Raw genomic sequence first — 21524 nt, 5'->3', positions numbered from 1 at the left:
AACCCGTGTGCCTCCAGCTTTTGCAAAACTACAACTCCCAGCATGTACGGTCTGTCAGTGCATTCTGGGAGTTGTAGTTTTGCAACAGCTGGAGGCACATGGGTTGGAATCACTGAGTTAGGAAACAGACTCTAGCTAAGTGTTTCCCAACCAGTGTGCATACAGCTGTTGCAAAACTACAATTCCCAGCATGGCCAGACAGTCAGGGATGCTGGGCATGTAGTTCTGCAATATCTGGCCCTTCAGATGTCGCAGAACTACAACTCCCAGCATGCCTGGACAGTCTGGGCATGCTAGGAGCTGTAGTTATGCAACAACTGGGGAAGAACAATTTGGAGACCGCTAAGTAGTGTTCTCCAAACTGTAGCCCTCCAGATGTTGCAAAACTACAACTCCAAGCATGCCCAGAGTGTCCATGCTGGGAGTTGTAGTTCTGCAACATCTGAAGGGACAGATATTGCAGAACTACATGCCCAGCATCCCTGACTGTCTGGGCATGCTGGGAATTGTAGTTTTGCAACATCTGGAGGCCTACAGTTTGGAGACCACCGCATAATAAAACTACAACTCCCAGCATGCCCAAAAGTTGTAGTTTTGCAACATCTGGAGGACCACAGTTTAGAGACCACTACACAGTGGTCTCCAGAATGTGACCCTCCAGATGTTGCAAAACTACAACTCCCAGCATGCCCAGACAGCCTTTGGATATCTGGGCATGCTGGGAGTTTTAGTTTTGCAGCTTTCAGAAGGCCACAGTGAAGATCACTTACCGCGATCTTCACAGCAGCCTTCTCCACCACCGGCATTCCGGCTGCCGCTCTGATGATGCCGCCGCTGCTCGGAGATGCCACTGTCGGTCCAGATAAGCCGGCCATGCTCCGCCCCCCCACCCCCCCTCGCCTCCTGTGTTCCCCCCCCCGCTCTGCCCGGACTTTGATCGTTCTGACCGACCAATGGCAGGGGATAGTAGGAGGTGGCAACACTGCCATCTCGCTCCTACCCTTTAGGATGGTTGGAGCTGTCTCTGATCAGCTCCGATCATTCTCATTTTCCGGGCGAGATGACCGCAAATGGGGGGTCTCAAGACCCCCCTAGGCATTGCCCTGGGATGCCTGCTGATAGATATCAGCAGTCATCCCGGTCCGATCACCGCCCAGCGAGCGGCGGTGACCGGAAATGCGGAGGGCGTACAGGTACACCCTCCGACCTTAAAGGAGAACTCCAGAATATAAAAATTGTCCCCGATACTGAAGGCAGTAAAAAAAAAAAAAAAAAAAAAAAAAATGATGTACATACCTTCCTCCGCTCCCCCGGGGCCTCTGGTAACCGGCTCTGGTCTCCACCGTGATCATCTTCCTGGTTGCTGGTAGTCGGCGAGCCTTACTGCACTATAGGCTGAGCGGCAGTGTGATGTTTTCGGCCCCGGCAGTAGGTGTCGGTGTAGTGAATAATTGTGTGTCTTGAAGCATTCTCACACTGCCGCCCAGCCTATCGCCGGCCGAGTCGGGACTTCCCTGCGGCCGGTGATTGGCTGAGCGCAGTATGACTCGCCGACCACCGGCAACCAGGAAGAGGATCGTAGCGGAGACCGGAGACGGTTACCCGAGGCCCTGGGGGAGCGAAAGAAGGTATGTAGGCAGTATGGAGGACAATTTTTATATTCTAGAGTTCTCCTTTAAGTGATGGGACGCGAGGGCGTATCCCTACGCCCTCCTTCCCCAAGGAGTTAAGGACCAGGCCAATTTTATTTTTGTGATTTTGTTTTTTTCCTCCTCGCCTTCTAAAATCCATAACTCTTTTATATTTCCATCTACAGACCCATATAAGGGCTTGTTTATTTGTGACCAATTGTACTTTGTAATGAGACCTCTCATTTTACCATAAAATGTACGGTGAACCCCCCCCCAAAAATTTTTAGGGAGGAAATTTAAATGAAAACCACAATTTTGCACATTTTGGAGGGTTTTGTTTTCACACTGTACACTTTACGGTAAAAACGACATGTGTTCTTTATTCTGTGGGTCAATACGATTAAAGAGATACCCATAGCTAGATACTTTTATATTTTTGTACCGCTTAAAAAAAAAAAATCTAAAACTTTTTGTACAAAATCAGTTATCTAAAATCGCCCTATTTTGACCACCTATAACTTTTTCACTTTTCCGTATATAGGACGGTATGGGGGCTCATTTTTTTGCGCCGTCATCTGTACTTTTCATCGATACCACATTTGCTTATATAAAACTTTTAGATAATTTTATATAAATTTTTTGGGGAATAAAATGTGACTAAAAAGCAGCATTTTTTTACTTTTTTAATGTTTTACGTTTACACTGTCACCGTACGGGATCATTAACATAATATTTTCATAGTTTGGACATTTACGCACGCAACGATACCAAATATGTTTATTTAAAAAAAAATTACGCTTTTTGGGGGTAAAATGGAAAAAACTGACAATTTTAATTTTTATTGGGGGAGGGTATTTTTCCCTTTTTTTTACATTTTTCAACTTATTTTTTATTTATTTTTTTTACACTTTTTATGTACCCATAGGGGACTATCTATAGAAATCATTTGATTGCTAATACTGTTCAGTGCTATGCATAGGACATAGCACTGATCAGTATTATTGGTGATCTTCTGCTCTGGTCTGCTCGATCTCAGACCAGAGCAGGAGACGCTGGGAGACGTACGGAGGCAGGTGAGATGACCGCCGTCCGCCATTACAGATGACCGGATCCCGCGGCAGCGCTGCGGGCGATCCGATCCTCTATTTTAACATGCGCACTGCTGCAGATGCAGGTGATCTGTACTGATCTCGGCATCTGAGGGGTTAATGGCAGACATCCGCGCGATGGCGGATGTCAGCCATTACCGGCAGGTCCTCGGCTGCTCCTAGCAGCCAGAACCTGGTGTGTATGACGCGAGCACCGCTCCGATGCTCGCGGTCATACACAGGACGTAAATGTACGTCCTTGTGCGCTATGTACCCTTGCACCAGGTCATACATTTACGTCCATGGTCGTTAAGGGGTTACATTTTCTTTGTCTAGATTTTTTAGGATGTAGTAAAGATATGGATATGTGTGTGCACGTGTGTAGTGTAGTATAGTATTATTATTATTATTATAATTAAAAAAAGGTGTGCAGTAGGAGTGCTTGATGTGTTTTTGTAATGTGTGATTTTCCCAAGTTTGGGTGTTTTTGAGGTAAAGCTAAATAGTGCTATTTTTTATGTTTCTTTTTGTCATTGCAAATTAAGTATGCATGCGAGTATGTTGTTAGATATTTGGTTACGTAGGGTGTAGTTCTAGTATTTTTAGGAGAGCTGGGCTAGCCGTTTAGGCCGGAATTTAGGTTCTTGTATTTAAATGTAAAGTTTGGGTTTATGTTATTTCATGTTGTTGTTTCCGTTATGGCAAAGTTGTGCTGGTTTTGCGTTTGTTATGATTTATATTTTTCTATTAAACGATTTACAGGATATAACTCAGGATCAGTACAGGATAAGTAATATAATGTACGTACACAGTGTCCCTCATTTACTATTGCAAACCCGACATGTTTTGTTGGGTTGTGCGCCAGATTCTGTCGCATTGCGCCAGAAATTTTGTCTGCGCCAGGATGTGCGCCAGACTTTGCGCCAGAATTGAAAAAACCCAGACTAACTCTCCATTTTGCTAAGAAAACCCGAAAAAAGGGCGTGGCTGCCGTGAAAAGGGGGCGTGGTCACCGAAAAGTGTTCCCGATATTTTCACAAAAACCCAACATATTTACTAAGGTTTCCACATAAAATGTGGTGGATTTGAGCTGAGGAAAACCCGACAGATCAGAGCATGTGTAAAAAAAAGCAAAGTGTAGGGAAAGTGGGAAATGTAGGGAAACCTTAGTAAATACCGTGGAAAATAAATCGTAGGGAATTAAAACCCGCAAAGAAACCTCTTAGTAAATGAGGGCCAGTGTCTCCCCCAGCAGAATAGTGAGTGCTGCTATGGAGTATAATACAGGATATAACTAAAGATCAGTACAGTATAAGTAATGTATTGTATGTATACACTGACCCCACCAGCAGAAAAGTGAGTACAGCTCTGGAGTATAATACAGGATATTACTCAGGATCAGTACAGGATAAGTGATGTAATGTATGTACACAGTGACTCCACCAGCAGAATAGTGAGTGCTGCTCTGGAGTATAATACAGCAGAATAGTGAGTGCTGCTCTGGAGTATAATACAGGATATAACTCAGGATCAGTACAGGATAAGTAATGTAATGTATGTATACAGTGACCTCACCAGCAGAATAGTGAGTGCTGCTCTGGAGTATAATACAGGATATTACTCAGGATCAGTACAGGAAAAGTAATGTAATGTATTGTACACAGTGACCTCCACAGCAGAATAGTGAGTGCTGCTCTGGAGTATAATACAGGATATAACTCAGGATCAGTACAGGATAAGTAATGTATGTACACAGTGACCTCACCAGCAGAAACGGGGAGAACACTGGACATGACTCACAGGATCAATAACAAAATGAAACACACAGTAACTCCTGCCAGCAGCACAGCAGGTACAACTCAATAGTGAAAGTAACGAATATCAGGTTGGTTGGAGTTAAATAGAACAGCAAGCTATGAGTGCCGTTCTATAACATGCTGCAGGAGGGCATGGCACAGAAGTGACAGCAGGCTGGCCTGAACGTCTCCCCTGCCACATGAACGGAGCGATGCAGGGAGACGAACAGACACCTGAGTGGCGGCGGTAATACGGGCTGAAAGTAGCCCAGACAGAGCAGCTGAGACAGAACCCCGCCTGCATGTGCTGCTGCTCCGGCCGAACACAGCGCAAACTTGGCCAGCAGCAAATCAGCCCGGAAATTGGGACGCTGGCACCTCACACCAAAATGCCGGTCTCTGTGAACATCACCCACGCACCAGACGTAAGGCACAAGGGGCATTATAAAGACCCACGCCCTCCCACAAATACAGCCCTGCGGGCTTACTACTTACATGAAGGCATTGCTTGGATTTTAAAAGATCTGGTAGTTAAGTTGGTGGATTTGGAAGAGGTATAGAGATCCCCTAGAAGGTCACCCAGTACTTCAGTGCCCCAGTAAGCAGAATGGTTCCCCTCCCCAGTAGGCAGTTTCTCCCGCTGGGTGGGTAGGTAGACCAGTGTCCCTGGTAGGTAGTTTACCCCAGTAGGAAGGTAGGCATCAAACCACCACAATTTAAATATATATAAAATGCTTATCTTCTCATGGCTTCCACGCAATGCACCATGGTCTTCATCTGCTCTGGTATCAGGAGCATGATGACCAAGATGGTGAAGCAGAAGTGAAGAGACGAACCTCCTTGTAGGCAACATGCATAAAGCAGCATTTGGTTTACAAGACTCAGTGACAGAGCAAGAAGCCAATGGGTCTTTTCTGCAGTACGGCTTCCACTGCATGCGCATCCTAAGGATACACTAACAGCTAAAAGTGGCACTTAGCAATAAGAAATGTAAAAATGTATTCTGCGCTTCTGAGGGAGGGGGGTTGTAGGCAAATTACTGTATAGACAGAAATAGATTTTTTCTAAACCAAAAGATAGCTACAAAAAAATCATTTTCTCAGCAGTTCATGTAGACTTTTTCACTGACTACTGGCACGTAACTGGCAGATATGACAACCTAGGGAAGGCTTTAAACCCTCTGCCCATACAGCATCTAAACTAAGCAGAACAAAGTACATGCACTCTTCTAGGAGATATATAGCCCAGATCTGCATCAGTAAGTGGGTTTTCCTCAACAAATATTTAAAGGGATATTCCTATGTATGGATAAAAATGTGAAAGGCGGCTGCAGGGGCATCACACACAAAGCAGCAGTCTAAAACAAAGGATAGATTCACACTGTGTTATGAGTCAGTTTCACTGGTTTTAAGTGCATTACATGTAATTCTGCAGTGTACAAAAGGGTTGACTAAATTATTACAGCAAAAAAAAAAAAAAAAAACTGATATGTTGCTATTAGGTTTTGTTCTCTAATCACATATGTCAATGGCAAACAGATTCTGCTGTATGCCATCCGTTTTTAGCATCTATTAACATTTATGTTTTTACCCACTGATAAAATGAATATGTGGAACAAGAGTAATCACAGCAGCCAAAGTGAGTAAGACAACAATTGCAATATGCATTAGTACTGGAAAAAGTCAAAATAAAGCGTACAGCAAGTACACAGAGGGTAATGTTTAAGGGAGATAATGATGATTGGGCTTACAAAACGATGTTACGCTCAGAGCACATCATCTGTATAAACAAATAAATATTTGGATAGAGTCAGCTGCCTCGGATCCATCCCTGTTCCCAATGTTGTCGACAATCACATAGTAGTAATGGACATAGTAATCGACGTAAAAATGAATCTGAAATGGGTTACGTGTGACGTTACGTTACTCTACACTTATCTAGCCAGTCACATTGGCTTAAAATCCGTCTCTATGTATTTTACCCAGGATCCAGAGATACCTGTGGGGCAACAAGCCTTTATCATAAAAAGATTTTGCATTTAAAAAAAAAAATAAACTGTTTTCATAAACAACAGCGCCACCTACCAGGCGATCAGAAGTACTGCAAAGAGGACCAAAGTGGTCCCAGTGTACCCTAATCTGTTCATGGGTGCCTCAAGAGGGCAGCATATTTGGTCAAACAATTGAGATCATTAAGTACATCTGACTATATTAGCGAGACAATCTTGTTTTTATATGGGATGGTCAGAATGAGTCAGTTACCCTTTTATTGCCTTCACACAATTCTGAGCCTCTGGATGAATGGTTAATCTTTACAATTTTACACAATTAATCACTATGTTGTCACTAGAACACTTCTTTTCCCACCAATTATTCATGATTAAAGCTTACCTGTCAGACCCCACACAAAAAAACCTGTTAAATGCTACTCAGTACATAATCCTGATCAAGTACATGTAATTTGTATGTCTCTCTTAGCCATATTTAACTAAAAAATAACATTACAGCTGCCCACTGTCTTTTTCATCTTCCCAGGGGAAGGAGGCAAGTCCCTATCTTGCCTGCACTGTGATGACTACTCCCCCTCCCTCACTCTGCTGACTCACTGTTCTGGGGAGCCTGGCAGCCCTGCTCTGTAAGCCTTTCCTCTCTGGTTTTATGCTGCACACACACACACACAATGGATTATTGGAGATTGTCTGTACTCAGCGGTGTACCTACAGCTTCTGCAAAACTACAATTTCCAACATGCCCAGACGTCTTTTGAATGTTCAGGCACATTTGAAATTGTAGTTTTGCAAGAGCTGTAGGCACATGATTGGTAAAACTCTGAGTTACATCAGTGTTGCTGCAGGCTGTGTTCCTCGTGCAGCCTTGTAAATCAGCCATCTCGTGTCCATGACCCTTGGACATGCTCATGCTGCTGTGGGAATTAGTGTCCCAGGAGGTATGGGGACCCCTAGTGGTGGGATTTTCAAAGGCAGTTTTCTTTAACAAAATGTGAAAAAAATTTTAAGTATATTAGAAAAACTATTGTTTTGCCAAGATGTACAACATATAAAAAGTTTTAAAATCTGACAGTGCAGATTTAAAACATAACTTTTATTATGGGCCTTTAAGCACATAAAGTTACATTTTAAATTATGAATTAATGGGTGGAAAAACAAAAGGTTCTAGTGCTCACATAGGGGGCGATTTATCAAACCTGTGCAGAGGAAAAAAGTTGCCTAGTTGCCCTTAGCAACCAATCAGCTTGCTTCTTTCATTTGTAACAAGGCCTCTGTAAAATGAAAGAAGCGATCTGATTGGTTGCTATGGGCAACTTTTCCTTTGCACAGGTTTTGATAAATCTCCCCCATAGAGATCATTTGTATAAAAAAAATATCAATGAGTAGGGAACTCAATTTACTCTAACACTAAAGTCAGGATCGGATTGAATTTCTCCATTTCAATGACGATAAATTTATTAAGTCCACTTTCTTGAAATCTGTAGACATAAATATCTACCTTTAGTTCACAAGTGGCAATAAAAAGGGCTTAAGAACATTCCTTACAGTCAACTCAAGTGTATCAGAAGAACCTGCTCTAATGATGGTATATTTAAAAAACAGGCCACCCAGATAAAGAAGCATTATGTATTCAAAATACCTGCTATCCCAAGAGTAAAAATAAGGTTAAAAACCAAACATAAATAGAATGTCTTCACTCCAAAGAAAGAAAACAGGAAGCGAATAAACAGTATGTAACAAATCTGTGAACCAAATTAAACAGATTTTAGCCAATAATAGGTACATCCTCCAATGGGATCCCTTTCTAACAGAAGTACTAACACCAGTCCCAAAAACAACACATTCAGATGGGCACCTACCCTAAGGAATGTTCCGGCCCCAAGTCAACTAAAAAAGCAGAAAAAGAAATAGGACAAAATGGGCCCTAATGGCAACTTTAAGTAAAGAAAGCTACGGTGTCAAAATTGCTCACAACTATTGTATCTGCTGACACGTGAAGTTTTTCCCATTAAGGATCACATGTTCCATAACCTATGTCATCTACTTAAAAGGGGTACTCCGGTGGTAAACAAATTTTTTCAAATCAATTGGTGCCAGAAAGTTAAAGGGGTATTCCGGCACCCTGGTCATCCGCGTACAGAGCAAACTCCGCCATCACGTCCCCTCCCACAGACATGAATGGAGGTGGTGTGGCGTGACGTCACAAACACTGAAGCCCCAAGCTTCCATGTTTCGGATGCCGCCGATGCCGGCCCAGAGATCACGGGGGGTCCCCAGTGGCGGGGCCACCGCAATCAGACATCTTATCCCTTATCCTTCGGACAAGTTTAAAGTACCCCTTTAAACTGATTTGTAAATTACTTCCATTTAAAAATCCTAATCCTTCCAGTACTTATCAGCTGCTATATACTACAGAGGAAGCTGAATAATTATTTTCTGTCTGACCACAGTGTTCTCTGCTGACACCTCTGTCCATGTCAGGAACTGTCCATAGTACAAGCCAGTCCCCATAGCAAACCTATGCTGCTCTGGACAGTTCCTGACACGGACAGAGGTGGCAGCAGAGAGCACTGTGGTCAGACAGAAAACAACTATACAACTTCCTGTCCACTATGTAAAGGACATTGCAGGACTTACCTGGGCTGTGCTGTGCTGAAAAACATGCCCTGGCATCGAGTCATCATTGGAAAGATGTTAAAGAGTACCTATCACAAACTAAAACTGACTCAAATGCACCCCCCACCCCCATCTGTCACTGACTCTTCCTGATACAAATTTTTTTTTTAAACCCTTTTTTTAAACCTTAATCTGTCCCTGTATAGCTGCTCATCTGTGTGCAGTCTGTGAGAGAGGAAAGGGGAGTGGCCTGGCAAACGTGACATCAGCTGAAGCCTGCCTGGGCTCGCTTTCGCCCTTCTTCTAGCTCAAAAGCACCTCTATCTCTAAAGCACTTACTTTGTTTAAAGAATAAATCGATCAGGCTAGGGGAAAGGCAGACCCAATCCTTCTGTATAGCAGACCTGCATTACACTGACTTATGGCCAGCATGCGCTGGCTCTTCTTCTCAGGGGTCCGGAGCCTGATGATGCGGCCGGCCGGTCAGGAACGCTCTCTGCTGTGCTGCGGGCACAGCGCTCGCTCCCGCCTGTCTGACAAGCTCAGCACCCTGCCTGCCAATCAATGTCCCTGGTACTGAGATTTTGGACTCATGCTGGGCCAACATGAGTCCAAAATCTGAGACATGTATGTAGGGAGACCCCTAGTGGTCATATTTTAGATTAAAAAATAAAGATATAAATAAACAATTTTTCTAATTACATGCATTTTGAAAGTTGTTAGGGAGACCTTAATGAAGAACATTCCAAAATATTTTTTGATGGCAGGTACTCTTTAAGCACCAGTTGTTCCTAAGTCAGTGGTTGTTCAGCCTAAATTTCTACCTATTCTGGTCTTAGAAGTCGAGTGGGCAGACCTTATTATTGATTGGAATCTCTCTCTGTATGCAGGCAGAAACAAGGATTAATCATCAATCATTAAGGCTTGATCATTAATCATCAATCATTAAGGCTTCTTATTTTGAGCTTAGGAGTCGAGTGGGAAGAGATTTACTGCAAAAATGTCAGTGATTGCGCAAAATTTGCAACAATTTTAATTTGTTTCACTCGATAAATCAGCTAAAACCTTGGCAAAAGTGAAAGCTCTTTTGACTTCAACCACACTACTTATTTAAAAAAAAAACGTATGTGTAAAAGCTGTAAAATTTTTGCTCAGCTCACCCATTAGGCAAAAATTTGCGAAAATTTTGCACCAGAAAACAGGGAAAAAAATCAACTATAAATTCTCTCACACACGCCTAAAATACTCAAGTATAGGGTCCTCATGTCCAAGTGTCTAAAAACTATCAGCATGGGCTCCCACAATACTCCAGATTAGAGCCCTAGGCGGGACTGTTTTCTTAATTCCGCTACCACTTGATTTTGGACCATTACTGGTCGCTCCTGTAAGATGTGTCCCCAATCCCACCCACTAGGGATTGACCGATATTGTTTTTTTTAGATCCGATACCGATAACCTGTGAACTTTCAGGCCAATAGCCCATAACTTATACCAATATTCTGTGCATTATATGGGCACATGACGGGGGGGTGTCATGGATTGCAGGAAAAAAACTTACCAGGAAAGGTTAAAAGGACCTTAACATGTATAGCTTGGAAGAAAGAAGAGACAGAGGGGATATGATAGAGACTTTTAAATACATAAAGGGAATCAACACGGTAAAGGAGGAGAGGAGATTTACAAGAACAACTACCACAAGAGGACATAGTTTTAAATTAGAGGGGCAAAGGTTTAAAAGTAATATGAGGAAGTATTACTTTACTGAGAGAGTAGTGGATGCATGGAATAACCTTCCTGCAGAAGTGGGCGCTGCAAATACAGTGAAGGAGTTTAAACATGCATGGGATAAGCATAAGGCTATCCTCCATATAAGATAGAGATAAGCATAAGGATATCCTTCATATAAGATAGAGATAGGCATAAGGCTATCCTTCATATAAGATAGGGCCAGGGACTATTCATAGGATTCAGTCTAGATGGGCCAAATGGTTCTTATCTGCCGACACATTCTATGTTTCCATGTCAATGTTTCTATGACCGGAGCTGAAGGAGGCGAGTGTGGCCCCTACAGGAAGTGATAGCTACGGGGCGCCCTGGGATCAATCTGTTATCCTTTGCCATGCGGAGCAGCGAGACTTCAAGACAGATTGGGGCGCACATGCTGGATGCATTATTGCCATTATCGGCCGATACCGATAACTTGAAAAAAATTGTGAATATCGGCCAATCTCCTAATTGGTCGATCCCTACCGCCCACTCCTGAAAACAGTGTCATACCTTTTAGAGATAGCCCCCTTGTGCCATTTCATCAGCCCCCTGTGCAATTTCTGAGATTTGCAGGAAATGCACAGGATTTTGCGGGACTCGCAGTATGCCGCCTGATCCTGCCAGCTCAAGACTAAAACCGCCTGCTCCCATAAGTTTTATATAAGGACCTGCAGGATCCAAATCTCATTGCAGTGCTCTACTCCACCATTAATAATGCTTAAAGTTTAATGTCTAAAATCTAAGCTCAAATATGAACAACAACAATGATTTACCTAAGTGGACTTGAAAGGTCTTACAAAAAGTACATGGCCAGACAGCACAGCACTTCGTCTGAAAAGCTCCTGATATTTACCACATCATCTAATATAATTCTTCGATTTTACTACCACTTCCTAGGGTTCATAGTTACTGTAAAGGCAAAGGGGATAAAAAGGTGGTAGAGACTATAAAAAGCAGCCCCTGCAAGCTTAAAAAGATCCACTTCAGAAAAATAAAGCCCGCAGACAAGCCCCGAAGGCCTGAATGTCCATTTACATTAATACCCAAGTTTAATTAGAAACTAAGCAGAGAAACCTGCCCGGTCTGTTCTGCTCTGTACAGTCGTATGGCACAAATCCAACACTCATAATCAAGGCCATTAGTCAGGAGGTTATTAGAAGCGAACGCTAGTTAGAAATTAAATGCTCACAGCGCAGGTCAGGGAGGGATGACTCCACCAAGGATTCTGGAGCAAACCACTAATTTACTTGTTTAATATACTGGGAGCGCAATAAAGTCAGGAGGGTTTCGCAGACACCGAATGGTTGATCTGAATCTTTAAGAGTCAGAAAAGCAAAACGTGCCATAAACAGGCAAACAAATAACACCAATGATCAACTCATGTCAAAATAGAAGAATGTAAAAGAAAAAAAAAAATTATGAAAAATGTCAAATTAACTAACTTCTGAGTGACTTATAAAGTTAGTGTTGATACAACATTAATACACAATTTGTCAGTAATAATAGACATATACAGTAGGAAAGTGTTTTCAAATCTCCTTAAAAAGCAAAAAAATAACATGGTATAAAAAAAATAAAATAAAATAAAAACCTAGCCTTAGTATGCCGTTTATGGAAACCAGACTATATAGACACGTGAAGTGAATGCATTAGGGCAGTTTTTCACTACCATTGTCCCTCCAGCTGTTGCAAAACTACAACAACCAGCATGCATACCAGTTGGGAAACATTGCATTGAGGTTTATTAGATCCGTATAGTTTAGGGTGTTCTAAGCTGTCAGGTAAAAGTTTCCTATTAATGTAAATGAGGTACATTTATAGGCAGGGTCAAACATTGTATAAAGCCAACAGTATCCTGGAATGTCAGAGTAGCCAACTAGCCTGTAGGACCATACATCGTCATGGATAATCTTTTGGGACAATCTTATTTCTGGAATCCAACTGGATGTAAACCATAGAAAAAGTTTACTCCGGCTCATAGCTGCAACACCACCCCACAAAATCCCCAGGACCTTCCCCAATCTCTATCCACAGTTATGGCATTAGAGAGAGGGTGACATAGCTGCGTATGAAATGCAAGTTCTGCTGTACACAGGGCTTTTACAAGTTTACTCAATGCTAGAGACAGACAGAAATAGAGAGAGAGACAGACAGACAGACAGACAGACAGAGAGAGAGAGAGAGAACAAATTGCACATTGCAAATGCAGCTGTGTCTTCCCCTACTACTGCCCATACAGCTAACTGCAGACAGACTGAGCATAACAACACAACTTTATGAATAGGGGCACCATTTCAACACAGATTTTTAGGGGCCAAATGGGTCAAATAACAGTAATACATTACACTGAATAAATTATTATATTTTTTTTAATATCAAAAAATATACCTAAAGACAACAATGAGACGCGAAGTTAAAATTAAAAAGTTACCTCATTCCCCTGACCCTGTTCCCCTCTGTAGCCTCTTCTGATATACTGCGCATGGTCACCTCCGACCATGCTCCCATCTCTATAACCCTATCTCTAGGCGATTCCCATCCCAAGTCCCGTAACTGGAGGTTCCTCCCTCATTTAGTCACCTCCGACGACTTTAAACAGTTTCTCACCACCCACTGGTCTCATTTTACTGATGATAACCTAGCGCACATTGACAACCATGCCCTGTTTTGGGCTACATCGCAGGGGTGATGCGGGGACATGTCACTTCTTACTTGATCCATCAAACCCAGCTGGGTTTCCTTAGGCATAGGTATTCTACCTGGGGCATCAGCCAGGCAGTTGCCGCCACAGTTCAGGCCCGGTCTCCAGGATCCCCGAACATGCTGCTATTGGGTTTAGATGCCGAAAAGGAGTCTGACTCTGTCGCATGGCCCTTTCTGAAAGCGGTGTTGCGCGGTCGGGGTTTTCTGAGAACGGTTCCTGTCCTTCCTCATAACCTCTCAGCAACATTCACACACGATGCTGATGATTAATGGATGTAACACCTCTCCCATAGTGATACATAGGGGAACGAGGCAAGGCTGCCCCCTGTCACCCCTCCTCTTTAACCTTTCTTTAAATGCCTTGCTGAGACACCTCTCCCTTCACACCCATTACCAGGGGATCTGGATTGTTCATGCTTAAAGTTGTCAGCCTTCGCTGACGATATCCTACTGTTTAAATCCAACCCCCACGTATGCCTAGATGCTGTATTGTCTGATATACATTCCTATGACCCCCTGTCCGGTTACATAATTAAAACTAATAAATCAGAGGCACTCCTCCTGAGAGGCCCACACAGCCCTCTGGGTGCGAGCCTATGACTTCCACTGGAACGCTAACTCCCTCCCCTATCTAAGGGTAACTATTACTAGATGACCCTCACAACTGTACAAGTAGTAACATAGTTCATAAGGTTGAAAAAAGACCAGAGTCCATCAAGTTCAACCTATATCCCTATAATGAGTCTCTACTGAGTTGATCCAGAGGAAGGCAAAAAACCCTCATACTAGAGGTAAAAATTCCTTCCCAACTCCAAATATGCATCCACACCCCTTTTGAACTCTTTCACAGAGTTCCCCATGACCACCTCCTCTGGTAGAGAGTTCCATAGTCTCACTGCTATTAAAGGTATAATGTAGCGCCTTTCTTAAAATATCTTCACTCTTGCTGTGAAAGAATTTTTCCCTCTCTTTTCTGGAGAGAGCAAACCTCCTAAAGCTAGTCATATTGCCCAAACTACTGAGTATTTTACAATCCCTCCCCAAAATCCTCCGTCCAAAGACATTAGACATTTTAACAGCCTGTTCCGCAAATTTATCTGGAATAACCGCAGGCCTAGGATCACCCTTCACATCTGCCAGCAACATAAGTAGAATGGGCCGCTAAGTTAGATAACTTAGCGGCCCAATTGCACATACCGTATATACTCGAGTATAAGCCGACCCGAGTATAAGCCGAGACCCCTAATTTCAACCCAAAATCCCAGGAAAAGTTATTGACTCGAGTATAAGCCTAGGGTGGGAAATACCTCATCCCCCCCTGTCATCATCCAGACCCGTCATTAACATCCTCATCATCCCCTTGTCATCATCCCACACATCCCCCCTTCATCATCCCCTTGTCATCATCCCACACATCCCCTTATCATCCCACACATCCCCCCTTCATCATCCCCTTGTAATCATCCCACACCCCCCCCCCTTCATCATCCCCACCCCCCTTCATCATCCCCACACCCCCCCCCCCCCTTCATCATCCTCTTCTCATCATTCGCCCTCAGTGGTCTTCAACCTGCGGACCTCCAGAGGTTTCAAAACTACAACTCCCAGCAAGCCCGGGCAGCCATCGGCTGTCCGGGCTTGCTGGGAGTTGTAGTTTTGAAACCTCCGGAGGTCCGCAGGTTGAAGACCACTGCGGCCTTCAACATCATCCAGCCCCCTCTCACCCCCTTTAGTTCTGAGTACTCACCTCCGCTCGGCGCTGGTCCGGTCCTGCAGGGCTGTCCGGTAAGGAGGTGGTCCGGTGAGGAGGTGGTCCGGGCTGCTATCTTCACCGGGGGCGCCTCTTCTCCGCGCTTCCGGCCCGGAATAGAGCCGTTGCCTTGACAACGACGCATCTGCGTCGTTGTCAAGGCAACGTGACTATTCTGAGGCCGGGCCCGAAGCGCTTAGAAGAGGCCTCCCCGGTGAAGATAGCAGCCCGGACCACCTCCTCACCGGACCACCTCCTTACCGGACAGCCCTGCAGGACCGGACCAGCGCCGAGCGGAGGTGAGTACTCAGAACTAAAGGGGGTGAGAGGGGGCTGGATGATGTTGAAGGCCGCAGTGGTCTTCAACCTGCGGACCTCCGGAGGTTTCAAAACTACAACTCCCAGCAAGCCCGGACAGCCGATGGCTGCCCTGGCTTGCTGGGAGTTGTAGTTTTGAAACCTCTGGAAGTCCGCAGGTTGAAGACCACTGCGGGTGGGGGAGTTCACTCGAGTATAAGCCGAGGGGGGTGTTTTCAGCACGAAAAATCGTGCTGAAAAACTCGGCTTATACTCGAGTATATACGGTAATAATAATAGGTGACTGGCTCACACTATCCTCTATATTAATACACTGATGTCTCCCTGGACCAACAGTTTGTCCCGGATATTTCCCTGGTAAGATGGGAGGCCTACACAATCTCGCCTCCTTTGTGGATAGACATCACCTTTACACCTACAATGAACTGACCCTAAAATATGACATCTTGGGCCCTCACCATTCAATTACTTACAAGCCTTTAGTTACCTCCGTAACCTCCGTAGTGTGACACAGCACTTGACTGACAAGGATTGGGACGACCCCTTACTCTCCCTGACTAACTCAACTCAGCTCTGCTCGGGACAAACAAGTACTACCATATGTTGACACGCAAATTCCACTACTCGAGTGTCACGACTGGCACATACTACTGGACAATGGTACTAGGCGACATCACGACTGACAATATCCTGCAGGCCTTGACAAACGCAGCTAAACACCTTCCCTCTGCGCTATACTGGGAGATGGCCTACAAAATCACACATAGGGCGTACATCTCCCCCATAGGGGTTATCCCATTGGCAACACTGCGGACCACATGTGCCCAAAACGTGGAGCCCCTCACGCTGACCTCTTACACTGTTTTTGGTCCTGCCCTTCTATTAAAACCTTCTGGGAGCGGGTTCGGGTGTACATGGCCTCTCAACAATTGTCCTCTTACCCCCTACTGGTGTATATTTGGCATTCCTCCTGATTCCTCCTCAGTGAGATTAGTCCATGACAAAGGCTGCTGTTTTATATCTCTGCAGCTGCTCGGAAGTCTATACTTCATTGTTTGATTTCAAACTCACCCCCTCCATCCGTCTTCTCCTTGACAAACTGGTCTTCCTATTCCGTATGGACTGGATAGAATTTTCCTTACTCAAGGAGAAGCAGGTAAAATGCTTTTTCCTTACCTGGACCAGGTTTCTATCCCCATTCCCAACACACATTGGACAAAAGCTGAAGGACTGCTTTGGGCACACTACTTGGTACCCCGACCGTGCTATTGGTGGTGTAGACCCACTGGATCTTGACTAGTATCACTCATCCCTCACCTGCAAGTTCTATAATTGGACTCTTACTGCTCCGGGTGCCCAGACCCATCTCCCGCTCTCTCTCTCTGTCTCTCTCTCCCCCCCCCCCAACACACACACACACACACACACACACACACACACACCCCTCCTGGTTTTCTCTGGTTATTTTGGGTTCAGCCTCTGGATATATGACCCAGGCGGATGTCTGTATTGTATGTTTTTCTTCTATTTTCTTACCTAGATTGCAAGCCATGGCGGACTTGAAGGCTGGATATCCCCCCGCTGCGTGACTTCTCACATCTGTGGGCCACCTCCAATGCACTACTAGTGCTGAACCCTCTACTGTCCGTCGTCGTCCCCCCCATCCCCCTCCCTCACTGTTTTGTTACATTGATTGTAACATGTTCAATAAAAACTATTTTGAAAAAAATTTAAATTAATTAAATTAAAGATACCTTTTTAAGCCCAGCGAAGCCTTCAGATTCAAGAAAGAAGAATGCAAATGGCATCAATACAAAAAGACACAGATTGGAGAAAAGTGAAACGAGATTCCATAGACCTGAAATGACAAATAGAATCATTACTTTCCACTGAATTTTGGGAGAGGAACATCTGATGATAAAGGCAAACACATTTAACATAGTTCATAAGGTTGAAAAAAGACCAGAGTCCATCAGGTTCAACTTATAACCCTAATGAGTCCCCAATGAGTTGATCCAGAGGAAGGCAAAAAAACCCTCATACTTGAGTAAATATTCCTTCCAGACTCAAAATATGGCATCAGAATAGATCCCTGGATCAACGTTCTGTCCCCATAGATCTAGAATCCATAACCTGTAATGTTATTATTCTCCAAAAATGCATCCAGACCCCTTTTCAATTCTTTTACAGAGTTCACCATGACCACCTCCTCAGGCAGAGAATTCCACAGTCTCACTGCTCTTACAGTAAAGAACCCCCATCTGTGCTGGTGTAGAAACCTTCTTTCCTCTAGATGTAGAGGATGCCCCCTTGTTATAGATACAGTCCTGGGTATAAATAGATCATGGGAGAGATCTCTGTACTGTCCCCTGATATATTTATACATAGTTATTAGGTCACCCCTAAGCCTTCTTTATTCTAAACTAAATAACCCTAATGCTGATAATCTTTCTGGGTACTGGAGTCCTCCCATTCCCATATTATCCTGGTTGCCCGTCTTTGAACCCTCTCCAGCTCCACTATATCTTTCTTGTACACTGGTGCCCAGTACTGTACACAGTATTCTATGTGTGGTCTGACTAGTGATTTGTACAGCGGTAGAATTATTTCCTTGTCGTGGGCATCTATGCCCCTAATGATGCACCCCATGATTTTATTTGCCTTGGCAGCAGCTGCCCGGCACTGGTCACTACAGCTACAATTACTATTAATTAAAACTCCCAAGTCCTTTTCCACGTCTGTTGTCCCAAGTGTGCTCCCATTTAATACATAATCCCAGCCCAGATTTTTCCTCCCCATGTGCATAACCTTACATTTATCAGTGTTGAACCTCATCTACCACTTCCCAGCCCAAACATCCAACCTATCCAGATCCATTTGTAACAGTGCACTGTCCTCTATTGTGTTTACCTCTTTACAGAGTTTAATATAATCTGCAAAGATTGCTACTTTACTATTCAACCCCTCTACAAGGTCATTAATGAATATATTAAATAGAACAGGATCCAAGACTGACCCCTGTGGTATCCCACTAGCAACAGTCACCCAAACAGAATAAGCACCATTAATAACCACCCTCTGTTTATTATCACTGAGCCAGTTACTTACCCACATTCTCCCTTAGCCCCATCCTTCTCATTTTATGCACCAACCTTTTATGTGGCACCATATCAAATGCTTTGGAAAAATCCAGATATACAACATCCAGTGATTCCCCCTGGTCCAGTCTGGAGCTCACCTCCTCATAAAAGCTGATCAGGTTAGTTTGACAGGAACGATCCCTCATAAACCCATGCTTACATTTATTTTTATCAAGATACTCAAAATTGTATCTCTTAGAAAACCCTCCAACAATTTACATACAACAGAGGTTAAAGTTTACCTCTCATGAAAATTTTTTTTATATGTTACAGATGAAACCCTAATAAACACTTTTCTAATTGGTTTTATTTATTTTTTCATGTCTATTTTTACTTTGAGAAATCCGCCACTAGGGGTCTCCCTAGCAGTCCTGGCCGAAAGCATTTGGGACTTAGAGCATGAGTCCGAAATAACTCTGCAGCCAAGACTCAGCGCAGCTCCCCGTCTGTCAATCAGGGCAGGAGTAAGCGCTTAGCTCGTAGGCAAGCAGGGAGTGCTCCTGACCCACCACTGTCCTTTTTCCTGCAGGGCATGGCAGCTCTGTCATCTGAACAGAGAGGAGGGAGACCCAGGAGATGGAGTCCCTGCAGTGTGCCGGGGCTGTAAGCGGGCTCCTGGATGCAGCCGAACAGCAGTAATTCCTATACAGTGCCTGACATGTCCCACCCACTTCCTTTCCTTGGACAGTGCTCTGAACTGAGCTACCGATGAGAAGAGAAAAAGAGGTACAGTATTTTTAGGGGGTTTTAAAGAAAAATAAATGCAGGGATAGACTTAGAGTCAGGGACAGATGAGGAGGGGGATTATGGAGAGTTTAGATGGTGATAGGTACTCTTTAAACTCACAGGCCTATAATTCCCGGGGTCACCATTTGACCCCTTTTTAAATATTGGCACCACATTTGCCATGCACCAGTCCTGGAGAACAGTCCCTGTTTCTATAGAGTCCCTGAATATTAAAAATAGGGGTCTGTCTATTACATTACTTAATTCCTTTAGAACATGGGGGTAAATGCCATCTGGACCTGGCGATTTGTCTATTTAGATTTTTTGTAGGCGGCACTGTACTTCTTCCTGGGTTAGACAGGTGACCTGTACTGGGGAGTTTACCTTATCACACTGTGACTTTTATCTGTTTTTTTTTTTTTTTTTTTTTTTTTTTACATATTTTACATTTTTCTCTCTATAGCTTTTTATTGCTTCTTCACTGTCGTCCTGCTTTAGTAGTTTCAATGCTTTCTTTTTGTTGTTTATTGCACCCTTAACATTTTTATTCATCCATATTGGTTTTCTTTTATTTCTGACCCTTTTAGTGAGAATTTAAGATATCTTTAAAAGTCTCCCATTTAGTGTCAGTGTTCTTGTTTTTGAGGACATTATCCCATTTTATATTGTTAAGGGCTTCTCTGAGTTGATCAAACTTTGCCTTTCTAAAGTTCATTGTTTTTGTGGCCCCTCGAGAGATTCCCTTATTGAAGAACAAGTTATAATGTACTATATTATGATCACTATTTCCTAGGTGTCGTCCTACTTGCACATTAGTTACTCTGTCAGGTCTCATTTCACTACCAGCCTCTACACATGCAACATATTCCCGTTATCTATATTCACAAGTAGTAGCCGACTCCACACTATCTATTCTGATCCTACTCTGTCAGGCCTGTTGGTTAATATTAAGTCTAGTAGGGTGCCCCCTCTGGTCGGGCCCTGCACCATTTGGGACAGGTAATTGTCTTTAGCTATAGTAAGAAACCTGTTTCCTTTATGAGATTCAAAGGTCTCAGTCTCCCAGTTTATATCAGAATAGTTAAAGTCCCCATTATTATCACCTCATTCTGATTTGCTGCCTTGTTTATTTGCCTCAGTAATTGATCTTCTGCCTCTTCTATTATGTTTGGTGGCTTATAGCAAACCCCTATCAGAATTGTTTTATTTTCATCTCCGTATATTTCTACCCATAATGCCTCCACATTATCGTCTCCCTCCCATATATCCTCCCGCAGTGCGGCCTTCAGACTCTATTTCCCATAAAGACAAACCCCTCCCCCTTTCCGTTTTGTCCGATCCTTCCTGAATAGACTATAACCCTGTATGTTGACCGCCCAGTCACAGCTATCGTCCAACCAAGTCTCTGTTATACTCACTATGTCATAATCCTCCTCAGACATCAACCACTCCATTTCCTCAGTTTTATTGGACAGACTTCTGGCATTAGTCACCATGCAATTCAATGGTGTATTTTTTATCTTCCTATGAAGCCTATCCCTATTAACTATTCTAAGTCCTCCCTCTGCTCCACCCCCAGGTATATTAATAAGTCCCCCCTCTCTATCTACACTATCTTCCCCCTCTACATGGTAGGTTCCCGACCCCCCCCCCCCCCCCCGTCCCTAGTTTAAACACTCCTCCACCCTCCTCCTCCACCCTTCTAGCCATCTTCTCCCCAAGCACAGCTGCACCCTCCCCATTGAGGTCCCTACGTCCCTACGGTAGCGCCGGTATCAGACAGTGAAGTCGGCCCAGTTCTCCATGAACCCAAACCCCTCCTTCCCACACCAGCTTCTGAGCCACTTGTTTACCTCCCTAATCTCCCGCTGCCTCTCTGGTGCGGCTCGTGGTACAGGTAATATTTCAGAAAATATTACCTTGGAGGTCCTTGCCTTAGGCTTGCGGCCTAAGTCCCTGAAATCATTTTTAAGGACACTCC

The 21524-nt window shown here is 43.9% G+C and overlaps 1 protein-coding gene across 4 annotated transcripts in view; it reads right to left on the bottom strand.

The window, feature by feature from the left end:
• Positions 1-21524, bottom strand: part of LMBR1 (limb development membrane protein 1) — a 171222-nt gene that overhangs the window by 94020 nt on the left and 55678 nt on the right. For all 4 annotated transcript variants that reach the window (XR_008843902.1, XM_056519572.1, XM_056519571.1 and 1 more), the window contains exon 5: positions 17432-17535. Coding sequence is in view for 3 of the 4 variants with exons in the window: in XM_056519572.1 (XP_056375547.1) it covers positions 17432-17535 (104 nt within the window). In the remaining variant the exon portion in view is untranslated. The remainder of the gene's footprint in view (positions 1-17431; positions 17536-21524) is intronic.

This window comes from Hyla sarda, chromosome 5, assembly GCF_029499605.1.
Source record: "Hyla sarda isolate aHylSar1 chromosome 5, aHylSar1.hap1, whole genome shotgun sequence".
NCBI classification, from domain to species: Eukaryota; Metazoa; Chordata; class Amphibia; order Anura; family Hylidae; genus Hyla; species Hyla sarda.
The sequence above is the reverse complement of the archived record's forward strand: the minus strand, read 5'-3'. Positions and strand labels throughout refer to the sequence as shown.